The sequence below is a fragment of the Poecile atricapillus genome, chromosome 8 (assembly GCF_030490865.1).
Source record: "Poecile atricapillus isolate bPoeAtr1 chromosome 8, bPoeAtr1.hap1, whole genome shotgun sequence".
Lineage (NCBI taxonomy): Eukaryota > Metazoa > Chordata > Aves > Passeriformes > Paridae > Poecile > Poecile atricapillus.
This window is the reverse complement of record NC_081256.1, coordinates 6,198,422-6,214,733: the sequence shown is the minus strand read 5'-3', so window position 1 is coordinate 6,214,733 and position 16,312 is coordinate 6,198,422. Positions and strand designations below refer to the sequence as shown.

Below are 16,312 nucleotides of genomic sequence, written 5' to 3'. Positions count from 1 at the left end.
TAGCCCAGGTTGTTCCAAGCCCCATCCAACCTGGCCTGGAACACTTCCAGAGTCACAGCTTCTCTGGACAACTGTGCCAGGGCCTCACCTCCCTTACAGCCAAGAATTTCTTCAATATATTTCCAGCTGTCAGGAATCTCCTAGCTCTTACCAGGTTTTCAGATGCAGGGTTCAAAGAAGACTTCTTTGAAGCCAGGATTAATTCTGGGTTGTTCTGAGCAGAGCCCTGGGCTTCCTCACCTACCCTTTCAGCATCGCACTGGCTGCCAACACCAGGGCAGATCAGGGAGGAGAGGGGAGGCAATAATCCCCCAGACTGACAACATGCAACAAGCCTACAGGGATCCAAGCAAACTGCAGCAAAAACAATTGGGAAATTTTTGTCTTTGGGCTTGGGGGACATTTGATCAAGGATCTAAACACCAATAATGAGCCTCACAGCAAGAACTTCATAGAAGATCCTACATCAGTGTCCAAAGGTGCCCATTTCCTCTCTGGGACTCAGAAGAAAAGCAGGAATATGATTTAGTGGGAAGCAAACCTATGTTCCTGAGAGCACAGGGTGGGGAGGGAAGAGAGGAGCTGGTCAGTGGCTTGGCCACAGCCCCTTGCCAGAGCCCGTGCTGGGGCTGAGGCTCCACTTGGTTCCCTTCCCACAGGCAGCTCCATCCGCGGTCACTGCTCTTCCTCCTCGGCCTGTAAATGAGGAGGAAGCGGCTGGAGAGGGAAAGCTGCAGAAGGGATCTCATTTCCCCCCTGCTCCCCCCCTGTGGCCAGGCTCCATCACTGCCCGTGTTCCCAGGCCAGGGTTTGAGGCCTCCTGGGATTCACCACCAAACCAAGTCAAACCTCCTGGGAGAGCGTCTGGATCACTTGGTCTCCAGAGCACAGCATGCAGCAGGATGTGTTGGATGCTGAAGCAGCAGAATCTCGTATTTCTGAGCAACTGGAAGCCAAGTGCGTCCACTCCCTTATGATCTGAGACTGTCCAGTTGCTCTAGAGGATGGCATCTGCAGGAGAAGCCAGTGCCCAAAGAAAAGACCTTTGATTTTTTTGCCAAGAGTGTTTGTGGCTGCCCCATCCCTGAAAGTGTTCCAGGCCAAGTTGGATGGGGCTTGGAGCAACCTGGGCTAGTGGAAGGTGTCCCTGCCCACGGCAGAGGGTGGGTCTGGATGGGCTTTAATGTCCCTTCCAACCCAAACCATTCTGGTATTCCTCCTAGATCTCCTCAAGGGCTGGAAAGTCCCACAACCAAGTTGCTTTCATCTAGTTTGGACTTTGACTGGAGTTAGACCTGATGGAGCTGCCCAAGCTTTTCCCACAGGATTGCCAAATGTGTGGATAAATTGACCTTTTTTGTACTGTACAATAAAATAAACCTCTGAAAGCAATAAACCACTCTGACCCAGGTACTCCAGCATGTTAACCAAAGTTTTTTATCAAGGAATCATGGAATGGTTTGGGTGGGAAGGGACATTAAAGGCCATCTTGTTCCACCCCTGCCATAGACAGGGACACCTTCCACTAGACCAGGTTGCTCCAAGCCCCGTCCAACCTGGCCTGGAACATTTCCAGGGATGGGGCAGCCACATCTTCTCTGGGCAACCTGTGCCAGGAGGGAAGAATTTCTTCCTAATATCAAATCTAAACCTCCTGTCTGTCAGTTTTTAGCCTAAAACTCTTAAGGCTGGTGGTTGTAAGTCACCAGAAGGAGAAGGTTTGGACAAGTCACTGCTGTGACATCATTCAGGAATGCAAATTTTGACCAAAAAAATATTCCCATCTGCAGCCCCACAAATTCCCTTCCTGCTGCCACTCTGCTTCAGAGAAGTGAGTAATTCACTCACAAGCACAAAGGGAAGTGAAACTCTGTCAACTCCTTGCAGAGCTCAGTGTGTCCCACCCATCTTCCTCTGTGGCCGAAAGGGCCAACATCCCTGTGCCACAGCCTGCTCTGGCAGGCAGATCTTCTGGAAGCAAATGCATGCTACAAAGTCTTCTTTTCCCAGGTTTTCAGCCATGGGATGCAGCATTCCTGCTTTCTAGCGTGCTCCCTGAGGGACAAAGCCTGTCTGTGAGTTTCAGGGTTTGGAGTTAGAGCACACTCTTGCACTTATATCCCAAGATCATATCCCTTGGTCTTGGGTAAAACAGGAAAGCTGCCAGGATGTTTTTGTGGGTTTTTAAAACAAACTCTAATATGTGACACCACTGTAACACAGGTGACATCATTGCTGTATCTGAAATGCCAACCCTGCAGCCATTCCTGGGAGAGACTGAAAGCAGCTCCACCTCTCAATCTGGGACCTGAATCAGCACAGGAGTGCAGGAGGGGGGAGGTTCAGTCAGACACATGGATCAATACTGAGATCTCCCCTCCTGCTCTCCACGTTCCTGCCAGGAAGAACAGCTCACTCTGCCAGTAGAGTCGTGTCCCAGAGCTGCACAGCGCTGTGGGGTGAGGTGGGCACGTAAAACCACCTGGTTTCCATCCTACACACTCCCCTGAGTCCCACTAATGTTCCAACTCGGTTCCAGTTCTGCTCATGTCAATTATTTACCCAGGAATAGATAAAACCTTATGCTGATGCTGTGATAAAACCTTTTGGCTGCTTCCAAAGCAAGATCCCACCCTCCTGCTCTGCTCTTGCACAAGACCCTGTGGAAGGGCTCGGGTGCCCAATGTCAGATGGGATCTGGCGTGAGGAAAGCGGCCCCTGTCACCAGAGCACAGAAAAAACAAAAAGGCATCAAAGAAACCCAAAAGGTGATCTGGAACTGGCAAAGGATGTACAACCTGCTCTAGTGGAAGGTATCCCTGCCTATGACAGGGGCTGGAACTGGATGAGTCCTTTCCAGACCAAACCAGTCTGGGATTTCATGAAAAATATTTACCCCTGCAGTATTTGAATACGATAAAAAAGCATTTTGGCCAACATCCATTTCCCTACTAGCAGCTTTGTCCAGCACTTTATAAAGCCACATAGTGGAGCTGGCAGAGTTTACTCTCTTAGATTGCTGTTTAGAAGTGACGAGATGTGGATAAATTCTCCTAAGCAAGGGAAGCTCCAGATTAAAAAGGACAAACTAAATCAAACAGTCATGAAACCACTGCAGGTAGCTCACACCACACCTGCCAGTGCAGGCATGAAGGGAAAATCCATTAAATTCCTAACTTGGTAAAATTACAGAAGAATAAACAATACTTGTAACATACAATGAGTTCAATTTCAAAATCCCTTTTCAATTATTTTTTGGTTTTTTTTTTCAATTGCGATTAATTTTTTTTAAATAATCTTTTGCTGATACCACTATTTCCTCATCATAAATGCCTGAGGGGAAGAAAAGCAAGTCTTGGAAAACGTGGACCTTGACCAGCAACTCTGACATTTTGTTTGAGCCTCTCAATTCCCTTTCAATCCTTTAAGGTGATTTTGGAGCTTTGGCTCAGTTTGGTGCCACTAAAAATCATTTTCTGGAATGCAAATATTTGCTCAGCCTATTTAAAGATGCAGAGTTCAAATGAAGGAGTGAACTTTCAAAAATTTTATGTCCATCATCCACTTCTGTTGAGGGTTTTTAGTTTGGTCTGGTTTTTGAAAAGAACAGGAAGTAATTGTTAAGGGAGAAGGTTCCACATTAGAAACATTTCTTGTACTCAGAGCTTGTTTGAGCACAAGTCAAGGCTCCCACAGCTTTGCCCTCTCGTGGGGAGATGGGAGAGTTCCTTTGGTAGTCACAGCATCATCCAGCAGTAGGAAAAAAAACTGATTAAGGGATTAATTAGGTCCAGCAGCACTGCAGGAAAAGCTTTCTGTCTTCATTCACTGCTTCGTTCATTTTTTCTTTCATAATACTCTAGCACAGGGTGGGCTACTGTCCCTTACAGAGTCAAGCACTGCCACTGCCAATCCCCTGAAAACCTGATTTTTAAGTGTAGAAAGGATCTTAGTGCAATTTCAATAATTCTGTTTTCTGTCTCCAGATTTCACTGCAAGTAAGTGAAAAAAAATTCACTTACACATCTAAGAGCTATTTATAACATGTAAAAACTGAAATATTCACATGGAAAGACCATGAAGACTTATGGAATGACTGAGGACTGCTCACCTCGCAAATACCTGAAGAAAACCAGTTTTGCATGATCCAACTATGATCAGGCCCAGTGTTATTTTAACTCATCGCTCTTGTCACCAACCCAGCGAAAATGGAAGAGGAGAAAAAAAATAGAGGCAGCCATCTGGAAACACACCCAGTCTGCTCAGGGAATTTAGAAATGTAGATCAGAGATAAGCAGGAAGAAAAGTTGGATTTCTCGCTGTCAGATTGTGAGGCAGGCAGGGAAGAGCACAGCCACAGCACCGGGGCCATCTGCTCCTGCCTGCGTTTGTCACCTGAAACGTGGCCAGGAGGGACAGGACCGAGCGGCCTTTGCCAGGGGAAGGTGCACACAGGGCTCCCAAAAATGTGCACTCACTGCAGCCTTTCAGCTGGGATAAAAGCATTTTCCAGGAGGGAGTTTCTTAGCCCATCTTTATTTATCAGTTTGTCAGCAGCACCTGAGGAGTCCCACGACCAGCGTAGGGCCAGCACAAGACATCACCAAGGGCAAGAACAGCCTCTGCCCCCAAATTAGTGACCACATCGAGCTCCTCACCTCCTCATAGAAATGACAGGGACAGAGGACTGACTGTTCAGCTCCCAACAGATTTCACAGCACACTCAAACCACAAGGAATTCTGAATTTTATTAAAATGACAGATAAAATGCTCATTTATCCAAAAATCCTGTAAGATTCTGAAGCCAAGACCTGTTAATCTGACTGATTTCTGTTATGGATGCTGTGAACACTTGATGTTCTCCCTGACCAAAGCCCTTAAATCCCTTGTCAGGGCAGGAAAAATACCCCAAACAATTTCTCAGCTCACCCTGAGGCACCTCAGGCTTAAAAAAACAACTCTGCCTTCTTGGTGATCAAGCACCAAACCTCTCTGCTCCTGCAGGAGGTGTCAGCCAAGATTTACTGCTTAAAAGCAAACTCTTGGTGCAGAGTTTAGAAAGTGCCTCAGAGCTCAAAACCACAATACTTTTTCTAAAAGTACTGTGAAATATTGAACTTCCATAGGGAAAGCTAAGGAAACAGCAGGAAGCTGAGGGGGAAGGAGACCCCTCAGTGCAGCAATGGGGGCGGTGACCACACCAGCCCAACTCCAATCCAGAGGCCTCCAGCAGGCAGGAATGAGTGAGAATCCCTCTTTCAGATGAGGCAATTTTCCAAGCACAACTATCAGATCCCTGAGTTTCCAAGTCCTCCTTAACCACTCAGACTCTCTTTCCCAGCAGTCACACAGCAGATCACACAGTCCCAGTGCCTCTGTCCTCTTGGGGCACCAAACTGCAACTCCCTTCTTCCCATCTGTGGGATTCCACAGATGCCATTCCAACAATCCACACTGATAGATCCTTCTGAATGATAGCAGAGTTTATTTTAATATTTTGTACAGCCAGCATTGGTCTCCAGGAATAAGTTATAATCTTACATAAGTGAGTCCGCCCAAACCCACCCTTAAGGAATGTTCAACTTTCAGCATTTCTGATTTAGAGGGAAATTATTTAGAGGGTAAGATGCAGTCCGAAGAATGGGAATCAATCTGAATTTGTGACTAGAACTCCTTGGAATTCTCAGGGTTTCCTTGCCTCTAACTGGATCATGGACAACCACAGAGGTTGCATCTTTCAGGACTGCACTGAGAATACATTCATCCTGGGGACTATTTATTTTCCTAAACTGGGCAGCGTTTTGTTTCCTTTATCCCCAACTCTATGACCCACAGTTCTGCTCTGCAGACACTTTACAGTCCAGTACAATCAATGCCTGTAACAGATTTGTCTGGGAGGTACTTGGATGCCCGTCCCACATCCTTTATTTGGCTGTTCTCAGCACCACCTAAAACACCTCCATTGCTCACAGCACATTCTGTCTGACGCAAGACCTTGATTTGCCTTTCAGCAATGAACACACAAAACAAATAAATACTTTTAAATCCTTTAAATGGCAACAACTTACACAGTTCCAGTGTAGAACCTGGTGGTCTACCCAGCCAAAAGCACTCCAAGGCAAAGCCTCACTCACCTCCTTGAAGAACAGGGAGGGGGATGAGCAACAGCCCAAGAGGAATTCCTCTTTCTTCCATGCTCAGAGAATTGCCAGTGTCTGACACCAAGCAACTCACACTCTCTAACACGAAACAAACAAACAAAAAAAAAACAAGCAAAAAGAGGTTGTATAAACATTTCCTTCTCCCTCTCCAAAAAGCAGCTCTGAAACAGCCCAGGCAGCTCTGAGAGATGTCAACCAGCACAAAACCAGAGTCATGAGCCAGCCATGGGGCTCACAGCCTTCCTGCCCTGTTAAAGGACCCTCCTCAGGCTCCCTACACACCTTTCAGCCTCACAGCAAAGTGGTTTCACCAGGAATTTCCTCCTCACTACACCTGCCAGCTTCCCAGCCTGCACAGGCCAGCACATGGACACACCTGGAGGGTCTGGACATGGCTTTGAGAAAATCAGTGAAGAGCACAAACACTGAATGTGATCCAGAATCCCCATCAAAGGGCTGGTGAGAGTTTTACTAGTTTGGGGCAGGTGAATGTTGGGGTACTGGGGGATTTGATTCAGTTAAGAAAGGTTCAGGCAAGCCTTAAAGCTTTATATAAAGCCATTGAAGTTAAAAGTAAGGTCTGTTTGCAGAAGCCCAGTGCTCCTCCCACATTATGCTGAAACATCTCACAACAGTGATTAGCAAGTGAGAGAATGCTTTGAAAAGGTGCCGGTTTTGAGGTGGAGAGGAAGGCAAGCTCAGTGCTGTGCTCAGCCTTCCTTCCCCAAGGGAAGTGCAAGTTCTGGAGAGAGGAAACTCGCGGGGAAAACGTTTTTGTTTCCTACAGGGAACAAACCTTTCACTGAAGCCATGGAAACTTTCACAGGAAACAACCCAAAGTAGCACCGCACTCCACAAGAGCATCCCAAAACACATTACAACAGAACTGCACTGACACGAAGGCTGTACACCTGTCCCAGGTGTGTGTTCTGCTGCCAGGGAGGGGGGTGATTTTTTTCCCTTTAAGAAATTCTGTCCCAGTTAGAATAAAGCAAACCCTTTCTTTTAACTGTTCTTTTCAACGTTTTCTTTATATACAATCCTTAAAATACACTTAAAAATAGCTGCACACGTGTTGTATGGTTGTACTAGAGAAGGGCAGTTGCACAGACCGTGCCTCTCAGGACATTAAAAACTGTAAATACCCCCAGCAGCCCCGCTCTGCTCCAGCCCCCATGCTGGCCCCAAGGAGGGAAGGAAGGAACAAGCAGCTTGGAAATGGGAGTCTCTCACAAAACACGCCACTTACAAATCCCAGGGTAATTTCCTCAAGCATTTTTGTATCAAGTCCTTTCTTAAATGTTTGAGGTCACACTGCCATTTTAGCAATAAAATCTGTTGCAACATGCATGTGTCAGCTTCCCACTCAACCAACTGCAGCCCTGAGGATTTTTCTGGCCTGGTAGAAAGAGGAAATGCAACACAATTTCTGAAGTACGGCTGGTCCTCTGTTTCCATACTCCATGTGGTTCCCTCGATGGCTCTTGGACACACACCCACACCTTTTTGTTGTTTTTTTCCTCTAATACACGTTTCCCTCTAACCAACATGCAGATTTCTCCTCCCAAACATCCACGTCTCGACGTCCCAACAAAACAATCCATGTCATCCATCCAGAGGCTTTCCCAGGTAGACCAAAGTCACTTCTGTGTTACCATACACAGCAGACACTGCTGGATACAGGCAAACTTTTGGCAGTCCTCTGAAGGCAACTCCCAAGAACTCATAGCCTCTCTCAAACGCTAATGTTTTGTCTTCCATGTCCAGGATAACTCGAATCCTTTCACCTATCTGGAAACAGAGACAGGAGGGGGAGTAAAAATAACACACAGAAAGAGTCAGCATGTTCAGATGGAAACAAAAATACTGCAAAGTGTAATGTAGCAAAGAATTTTAAAGCAGGCCTGTCCTGTGTTTCATGATTGATTGCTCTTATGATGGGAATTTCCCAATTTCACCATAATCCTGAGTACCTCTGAAGCAGGACAGCCTACATCCACCATTTGTTTATGACAATAAACATGACCCTTCCCATATGAACCTGTGAGAGCAGGCACTGCTTGCTGTGTGCTTTGGAAGTACTACAGAGCTTTGGAATCTTTGCAATGGGCTCCAAGTTACCTGACCCCTGTGTTGCTGAGCAGCAACTGCTCTGTGAGGAGCATTTTTAAAAACAATGGATTTAAGAAAGACAAGTGCCACCTACAAAAAAATCCCAGAATAGACTAATATGCAGGTGCTGTCGCTGACAGATATGTTCCCTCACCAAGGTAAAAGGAAATTTCAGTACAAAATGTAAAACAAAAACCCTAAAAATATATATACACACATGTGAAACCATGGACCACAGCAGGAGCCTTGGACCCAGGCAGGCCCAGAGCTCCCTGCATTTATCTAGCACACATTATCTCAGACACCAATGAAAGTTCCAGAGAAAAGCCACAAGCACAGCAGGCACCACACAAACTCCTGACTGTTCTCCAGCCAGCCCCAGCACTGGGAATTTCTTTCAGCCAACTCTAATGCACACATGTGTTTCCTGTAAGCACGTTTTCTACTATCAGATCACAGCACATGTCTTAATAAACACAAAATAAACCAAAGGATCACTGATTTGAACTTTCACACAAAATCTAGGAGTATCAGATACAAGGCACTACACAGATCTTCATCCCCAAGTGAAATATAAGTCAGTACACAGCCACAGCACTGAGGGTTGGACTGGATTATTTTTAAAGTCCCTTCTAACCCTTTCTCTGAATATGAGATGGAAATTACAATGCTCCAGTTTAAGCTGTAACATGAGCAAATCCAGTAGTGAAAAGGCAGTTGTGTGAGCAGGCAAAATGACAAGACAAGCACTTGTATGAGGACAAAAAGGTGGGGTGGCCTCTGCTCTTTAATACCCTGAAGTTATCTGAACATCAGGTTGCAGATAAAGGATGTCACCCACGGGAAGGTGGCCAGTGAGCAAAGCAGCAGCAATCAGCACTGCTGCAGGTTTTTGCAGGAAGACTCTCCCCTAAGCACTAACTTCAACTCACCCTGCCAGACAACAAAGGAGTACAAACCTTGCTGTGGGGCAAGTCGCTACTTTAGGAAGCTATAACAGTCTTTTCAGGTTTTATTCCAAAAACCACTACCATGTCTAAGCAGACACCCACAGTACAGGTTTCATACTCAGTGTTTTGAGATAAAAGTGTGGAAACAACCCAGGGTCAGATACACTGAACACCAGACAGATGTAGCCTGCGGAAGCAGCAAATGAAAAGGGGGAAAAGGCTCACAAGGTGGAATTATTTGCCTTCTGCAGGGAAGCCAAAGAGACCTCTGAGAGTCACTTAGGAGCTGGGACAGCGAGGGACAGCCAGCACCCCCCAGCCCCCTCACCTGGTATTTGGGCGCGTTATTGCACTGGGGGAAGCTGCCGTTCACCTCCCCGTTATGCAGCAAGTTATTGTCCACCAGGTTCCAGCCCCAACTCTGGTCGTCGCTGCCCAGCAGGGCCACGTAGCCCTGGCACTGCATGGCCGCGCGCTTGGTGGCGATGCCGATGACGGCCACGGTGCCCAGCGGGCCCTCCCACCACACCTCCCAGGCGTGCCGGCCCTCGCTGAAGCCGATCTTGGTGCGCGCCCCGTCCGTGCTCTGTGCGATGGGGTTGCGGTGCAGAGTGAAGCCGTTCTTCTTGATGTACACGTTCCTCGAGCAGTCGTTGGTGCTGAAGGCGTGGTGGAAGGCACGGACCTGGGCGAGAGAAGGTGGATGGGGGAGATGGACGGGGCTTGGAGCAGCCTGCTCTAGTGGGAGGCGTCCCTGCCCACGGCAGCTTTAAGGTCCCTTCCAACCCAAACCATTGTGGTTCTAGGAAATAAAACCCTGTCATGTTTCCCAGCCTCCCGCCCCCTTCGTTTCCAATGGCGGGTGGGCCGGAGGGCTGGGGGGTGTCCCCAGGCGCCGGGGGAGGCGGTGAAGGGGTGTCCCGGCGGGGTGGGGGTGTCCCCGCGGCTCGGGGGTCCCGGCCTCACCTTGCCCTTGTAGGTGGGCACGTTGCAGAGGATGTCGGTACGCAGGGCCTCCTCGGCCAGGCAGCGGGCGGCCAGGCTGCGCCACACCTCGCTGTTCTCGTCGCCGTGCAGGACGCGGTGCCACAGCTTGCAGACCAGCGCGCAGCTCCGCAGCTCCCGCAGCTCCAGGTACGAGAACACCAGCTCCAGAACCCGCCCCGGCAGCCGCCAGCCCGGCCCTCCCCACGACGCCGCGGCCGCCCCGGGGCCGGGCCCGGGGCCGGGCCCCGCCGCCATCGCCCCGCGCGCTCCCCTCGCCCGCCCGGTGTCGCCGGGGCCGCCCGAGGCCTCACGGCGCGGGGGCGCGCGGCGCCGCCATCTCGGCCGCGGGCACCGCCCCGCGCGTGCGCGGCGGGCGCGGGGGAGCGGCGGGGGCGGGGGCGGCGGCGGAGCGGAGCCGAGCGGAGCCCGGGGGAGGCGAGAGGAGCGCGGCGGAGCTGAGGTGAGAGCCGAACCCCGCGGGCCTCCCCAGCCACCCCCGGGATGGCCCCGGCAGCGCCACGGGTCGGGCAGGGGGACGGCCCGAGGGCCGGGCCTGCTGGGGCGGGGGGCGGTCCGACCCAGCTGCCGCAGGGCCCGGGGGCTGGCAGGGCACGGCTCACCCGGGGCCCCCGGGGAGCGGCGGGGAGGGTATCGGTCCGCTCTGTAGTGTTATTCGATCGCCAAGACCGAAGTTCCTCTGATGGAATGAATGGGCTCTGGCTTCTCTTCAGATCTGGGTCAACAAAAACCACATGGTTAAAAAAAAAAAAAAAAAAAAGTAAAACCACCAGAAACAAGCCGTTTATTGCCCAATAGTTAAATAAACGCACGGACCTTAGGAAAGCGAAGCGGCGGCTGGGCTGTCACACAAACCCCGGGTGCCTCTCTCCTTTTCCCTGCAGCATCCCAGTCCCCCCAACACTTTTGTGCTACCCTTTTTCGCCCTTCACTTTGCTTTTTGCTGGTGTGCTTCCCTAAGCAGTGCTGTGACACAGGCCGCCCTGGGCAGTCGCACCACGAGGGTTAAGGTTGGTGAGCGCCATGGGTGTGCTCTGGCAGCCAATTAAATATGTTGCAACCTGTTTTAAATTAGGAATACTTCTTTTAAAAAGACTCGTGTCGTTTAGGTTGGAAAAGACCGCTCGGCACCGCGGCTGTGCCTGCTGTCGTTGCTGGTGGAGCGAAAGCTCCACGTGGGTACCGAGCTGTCCTGAGCTGTCGAGGTGCCCGCTTTAACTGGAGTTTCAAATAGCTCGCTGCATAATCTTGTTGATAAACTTCTGCTGCAACGAGACCAACAACCACCTCAGTTCGGGGCTTGTTTTCGTTTGTTTCAGGGGTGTCCCTGAAGCATGGCAGTGAAGTGGAATGGTGGCCATTCCTCCTCTGTCCTGTGCCTGACGGTGAGCGCGGAAGGGCTGGTGGCCTCCGGCGCGGAGCGGGGCGAGCTGGCGCTCTGGGATGGGGGAGGCTCGCCCGTGGCTCAGCTGCGGCTCCCGCAGGCCGAGGATGTGACCTCGGTGGTGTTCTCAGCCCGCCGCCCCAGCACGCTGTACACCTCCCACGGAGAAACCATCAGCGTGCTGGATGTGCGCTCCCTCCGGGAGCCCCTGCAGCGCTTCCAGGTGAACGAGGAGGAGATCAACTGCCTCGCACTCAACGACACCGACGGCTTCCTGGCTGCTGCCGATGACTCGGGCGCGATAAAGGTTGTGGACTTGGAAAGCGAGAAAGTCAGCCGGTCCTTGAAACACTCCAACATCTGCTCGTCTGTCGCCTTCCGACCTCAGCGGCCTCAAAGCCTGGTTTCCTGTGGACTGGACATGCAGGTGATTTGCATACATGTGCACGGTTATTAATGAAGTGAAACACACCTGTGTAGTGAAGCACCCACAGACTTGCACGGAGTGTGAATGTGTTCAGCCTGCAGTCACCGGAAAGCTCGCTCATTATTCTGAAGTAGTTTTGGTCCAAAACCTAAGTGTTGGGGCTGTTAGTGCTATGTTCTACTCAGCAGCTCCTGCCTGTTTTTATCTTCCTTAGCAGTTACAATTCAAATGTGAGTGGGGTGAGGGGAAATCAGAGTATGCTGCAAAGCTCACTCATGCCATGTTAGCTCTTTGTTGGACTAAGTAAAACCAGCAGCTGTCCCTAGGGATCAGTTGTGGCTACAGATGAGATGTGAAGGATGGTGAGGATAAGACACAGTGCTGCAGGCAGGCAGGCAGAGCAGCATCTTTCCAAGTGGACCGTATCAGTGTGAGGACAAGTGATTTGCATAATTTATCCTTTGTTCTGTTAGCATCTTGAAAGCATGAAATGTTCTTTGCCTTTTAAACTCTTCTATCCTCACCAAGAGGAAACTTTGCCCTTTGCATTCTGAGAAGACCCTTGGTGGGAGTTAAGTCTAGAATTGGCCACCCTAAACAGATATTTTATAGTAATTTCTTTCCAGTGGTTGAGGTCTGACCACTTTCCTGGTTTAGCCCAGTATGAAAACTGTCACTTCTGAAAGGTTTCTGTGGTTCCAGCGGTGTCAGGGTGAAATTTGTGTGACAGCATTGAGCAGTTTCACCGTGTTCTTGAAACCAAAATACATCTCACACCCATTAGAGCAAACACATGCTGATATTTAGTATAAAATTTTTCTTCGTATTTTTCTTTGTTAAAGCCGTGATGATAGATCCTGTGTGGGAGGAGTAAACACTCATTCCCTCAGCTGGCTTAGCTCTGGTCCCTAAAATGCAGATACACAAACTTGCAGCTGGAAACTTTTTATCAGAATTGTAAACATTTGTGTACAACTAGGTACAAGTGATTATTGATTATAATTAGTAAATTATTCTTTTTTGTGACTTTTTGGTGTTAGTTTCATTTATTGTAGCTCACTGAGTTGGTTTTTAGGTGAAAGTCAGTATCCCAAAACAGAATTTCATTAGTGTAGTGAAAAGAGCATCATTCTGCATTGAGGCTGCATTCAATATACATCATTTCCCAAAGGGGAGCTTACCTGCAGAACTCTGAAGCCCTGTGCTACACCATGCCTTTGGACAAATTATGAGCTCTACAAAACATGTTCTGGGCTTGCCAAACCCTCAGGGAAGCCATGGCTTATGAAAATTGAAATTTAGGTTGCTTGGAGTTCTTTCAGGAGTTCCAGTGAAGCAGGGAAAATACCATGAGGACAGAAAATACTTAGTCTGCAGAATACTTGTCAGCAGTTGATGGATTCATCAGACTGTTGCAGTGCTGTCTGTGATGAAAACAGGAATATTTTCTGTAAGCATCACCCAGCCCCTCTGATTTACAGTAAATCACAGTTTTAGTGCAGCAGCAGCACTGGTCACTGAAACAGGAAAAGTGTCAGGAAGTGTCTGTCAGATGTTTTAGTGTGATTTGGATTCCAGAAATGCAGAGGCAGGCTCTTTTGTGAACTAAATTTAAAGACTCCCGTACTTCTTATTGGTGATTGCTACTGAAGGAATATTTTTATTAATAACAAATTGAAGCTTAGCTTTATGAAGCAAACAGTACACCAGTGCTGCATGAGACTGTTGGCCTTGAGAATGGTCACTGTCAATTCAGATCCTACAAAAGTCTAGAGAGCATTGTTTTTAATTGGCTCAGTATAAATCTGTAGTGCTTGAACTGCTGTACGAGAGACATAGGATTCTTCACTGGGGGCTTGAAGGTGGGGTGGCATTGGAAAAGGAAGTCTAAAAGCACAAGCTTCCCTGTCTCAGCAGGTAAAGCATGCCCTACTCCCTAGCACAAACCAGATCTACTCGCTGGATATAATAATAAATACAAATATGCCTATTTAAAAACCACAGCCTCAACTGCTGCTTGCCTTCTGCTGTCCCATTTTTCAGACACCTTCATGGAAATGACTATTTTAGGCCAAGCAGCAGAGACAGAAATCCAGAATGATAATGATCTCTATTCACTGTTAGCGTTTCTGTGTCCCTCCTTCTCAATAATTGATGTGCAGTACATCATGATTACTACTGCTGAGATGAATGCAGAAGCTTTTAGAGCTTTTTTTTTGCATCCCTTTTGTGGTCTAAAGGTCTGAGTCATTGACTGCAGAGTGTGGCAGTGGGGCTTTGGAAAGCAGGCCAGAAAGATTCGCTACATTTATTAGGGCAAGTTTAACCACTCCTCACCACATGCCTTACACCTCTTGGAGTCATGCACAGCTTTGCTCTGCTAGGGCAAGAAGTGTGGTTGTTTATTTTACTACTGAAGATCCGATTTGAAGTAAAACACAGAAATTATTGATTCATCCTGGTTTTTTTCCAGGTGATGCTGTGGAACCTACAGAAAGCTCGTCCCTTGTGGACCATGAACCTGCAGGATTGTGACATGGAGGAAGAGAGCCTGCAGTCAGCTGGGCAGTTCTTCAACCCACCGCTCGCACATTCCCTGTCCGTTGCCTCTTGCGGCAACATCTTCGGCTGCGGAGCTCAGGACGGTAAAGTCAGAATATTCCGAGTCACCGGTGTCAGGTTTGAACGTGAGCTGGAGTTCCAGGCTCACAGCTTGGGAGTCTCACAGGTGCTCTTTATGCCAGAGGTGTACTGGTTGTTTTCTGGAGGAAATGACGGGAAAGTCTTGCTGTGGGATATCAGCAGCAACGTCGGGAAACAGCAGAAAAGTCCAGCAAAATCTCTGCACAGGAGGAAGGCCCAAGCAGCTGCTTCCAGCAGAAAAGATGGGAAGCTCAACAAAGTGGCCTCAAATGAACAGCCTGGAGTTGTGCCAAAGCTCAGCATTGAGCACGGGGAGAAGGTGAACTGGCTCTTGTGTGCAGAGATCAAAGGCTCCAGGAGAGTGTTGGTTGCTGACCAGACCAGCTCTGTATCAGCCTATCCATTGCCAGAATCTTAAGGCACCCAGGTGTTCACAGAAGTCTGGGGGACAAAACCACTTCTTGGAGCCAGTTGCATCCACTGACAGTGAGCTGGACAGTGAACCCCTCTGGGTCCCTGGGAAGGGGAAGGGATTTGCTGTGCACTCGTGGTGTCCCTGGCCTCGTGCTGGTTCTTTGTGGCTGTTATGTCCACAGCCACTGTCTCTTGCAGGGTTGGCAGTTTGCTGCTTGAATTTAGGTGAAACGGGTCTCTATATTTAGGGGTAACATTAGTTCATGACTAAGCTGATGTAATTAAGGCTGGAGGAGAGAATTAGTGCTAAGGAGACACCCACAATGCTATGTGAGGCTGCTGAACAGCAGCAGGGCTGTCACTGGCTCAGCTCTATGTGGTTTGGGCTATTGCAGTGCTCTGTGTGACTGTCCCTTGAAGCTGTGTCCCAGTTGGCTTAAACTGGTCATGGTGGAATCTGGTTTTCATCAGTCTGTCAGCAGCTGCATAGACTAGAGGTGCATCAATTAACAAGTAATCAAATGAGTTTCCCTGTGGTTGCCAACTGAATTTTTTCACTGCAGCAGAAGAAGGAGTAGGGGAACTATTACACTGTTTGCTGGGTCAGCTGTCAGTTAGTTGTGTATCCCAGGGAAAAAGAACTATTACACTTGTGTTAATAAATGCTTTCTCTTTCACTGTTGCCTTGTCCTTAGACTCACTCTAATAGTGCCAGAATCAAACAAAATTGTGTCCAAAAGTGTATTCCCCATCACAGGGAATACGAAAGGCCAAAGGCACAGCTTCTCCTTACCCAAATACCTCCTGTCCTCCCAAAGCTTTGTAACACAATGGGCAGAACTTGGCTTGCTAGAAGCTTCCCTTCTTTTGCAAATTGAAGGTAGGAAGACCTAAGTGGAAATGCTACAGCTCTGGACACGTTCAGTTCATGCTGGATTTCCCATGAAGTGGGCAGATAATTTTAAAAAGAGGGTTTTTTTCCTGGGCTGTCCTTACCCTGTCGCAGAACTGAATTCCTAGTGCTGGCTGAGGACCTGCTGAACTGGCGGGGGGTTTGTGCTGCTGACATAAGCTGGGTTGTTGCCAGACCCACAGTATTATGGAAAAATTTATGGAAAAAGCTCTTTTTTTTTTAACATATTCATCTCTGGAAAATCATTATCTGGTTGTGCTGCCTCTTTCCACACTTTATGGAAGAAATTCCAACTGTCTTAAT

At 48.7% G+C, this 16,312-nt stretch overlaps 2 protein-coding genes across 3 annotated transcripts; one reads left to right on the top strand and one right to left on the bottom strand.

Moving 5' to 3' along the window:
- Positions 1–5,462: 5,462 nt before the first annotated feature.
- On the bottom strand, positions 5,463–10,565 carry FBXO45 (F-box protein 45). Its single transcript, XM_058843666.1, has 3 exons — positions 10,190–10,565; positions 9,552–9,908; positions 5,463–7,952 (listed from the first exon to the last, which is right to left on the bottom strand). The coding sequence occupies exons 1-3, from the start codon at positions 10,463–10,465 to the stop codon at positions 7,767–7,769; spliced, it is 819 nt and encodes a 272-aa protein (XP_058699649.1). The 5' UTR covers positions 10,466–10,565; the 3' UTR covers positions 5,463–7,766.
- A 13-nt stretch (positions 10,566–10,578) lies between these two features.
- WDR53 (WD repeat domain 53) lies at positions 10,579–15,773 on the top strand. Of its 2 annotated transcripts, none has more exons than XM_058843664.1 (3): positions 10,579–10,670; positions 11,548–12,039; positions 14,513–15,773. In XM_058843664.1, the coding sequence occupies exons 2-3, from the start codon at positions 11,563–11,565 to the stop codon at positions 15,098–15,100; spliced, it is 1,065 nt and encodes a 354-aa protein (XP_058699647.1). In that variant the 5' UTR covers positions 10,579–10,670; positions 11,548–11,562; the 3' UTR covers positions 15,101–15,773. The 2 variants fall into 2 exon arrangements, with proteins under 2 accessions (XP_058699647.1, XP_058699648.1); XM_058843665.1 differs by lacking the exon at positions 10,579–10,670 and having other exon boundaries at positions 11,552–11,613; positions 11,744–12,039.
- The last annotated feature ends 539 nt before the right edge of the window (positions 15,774–16,312 follow it).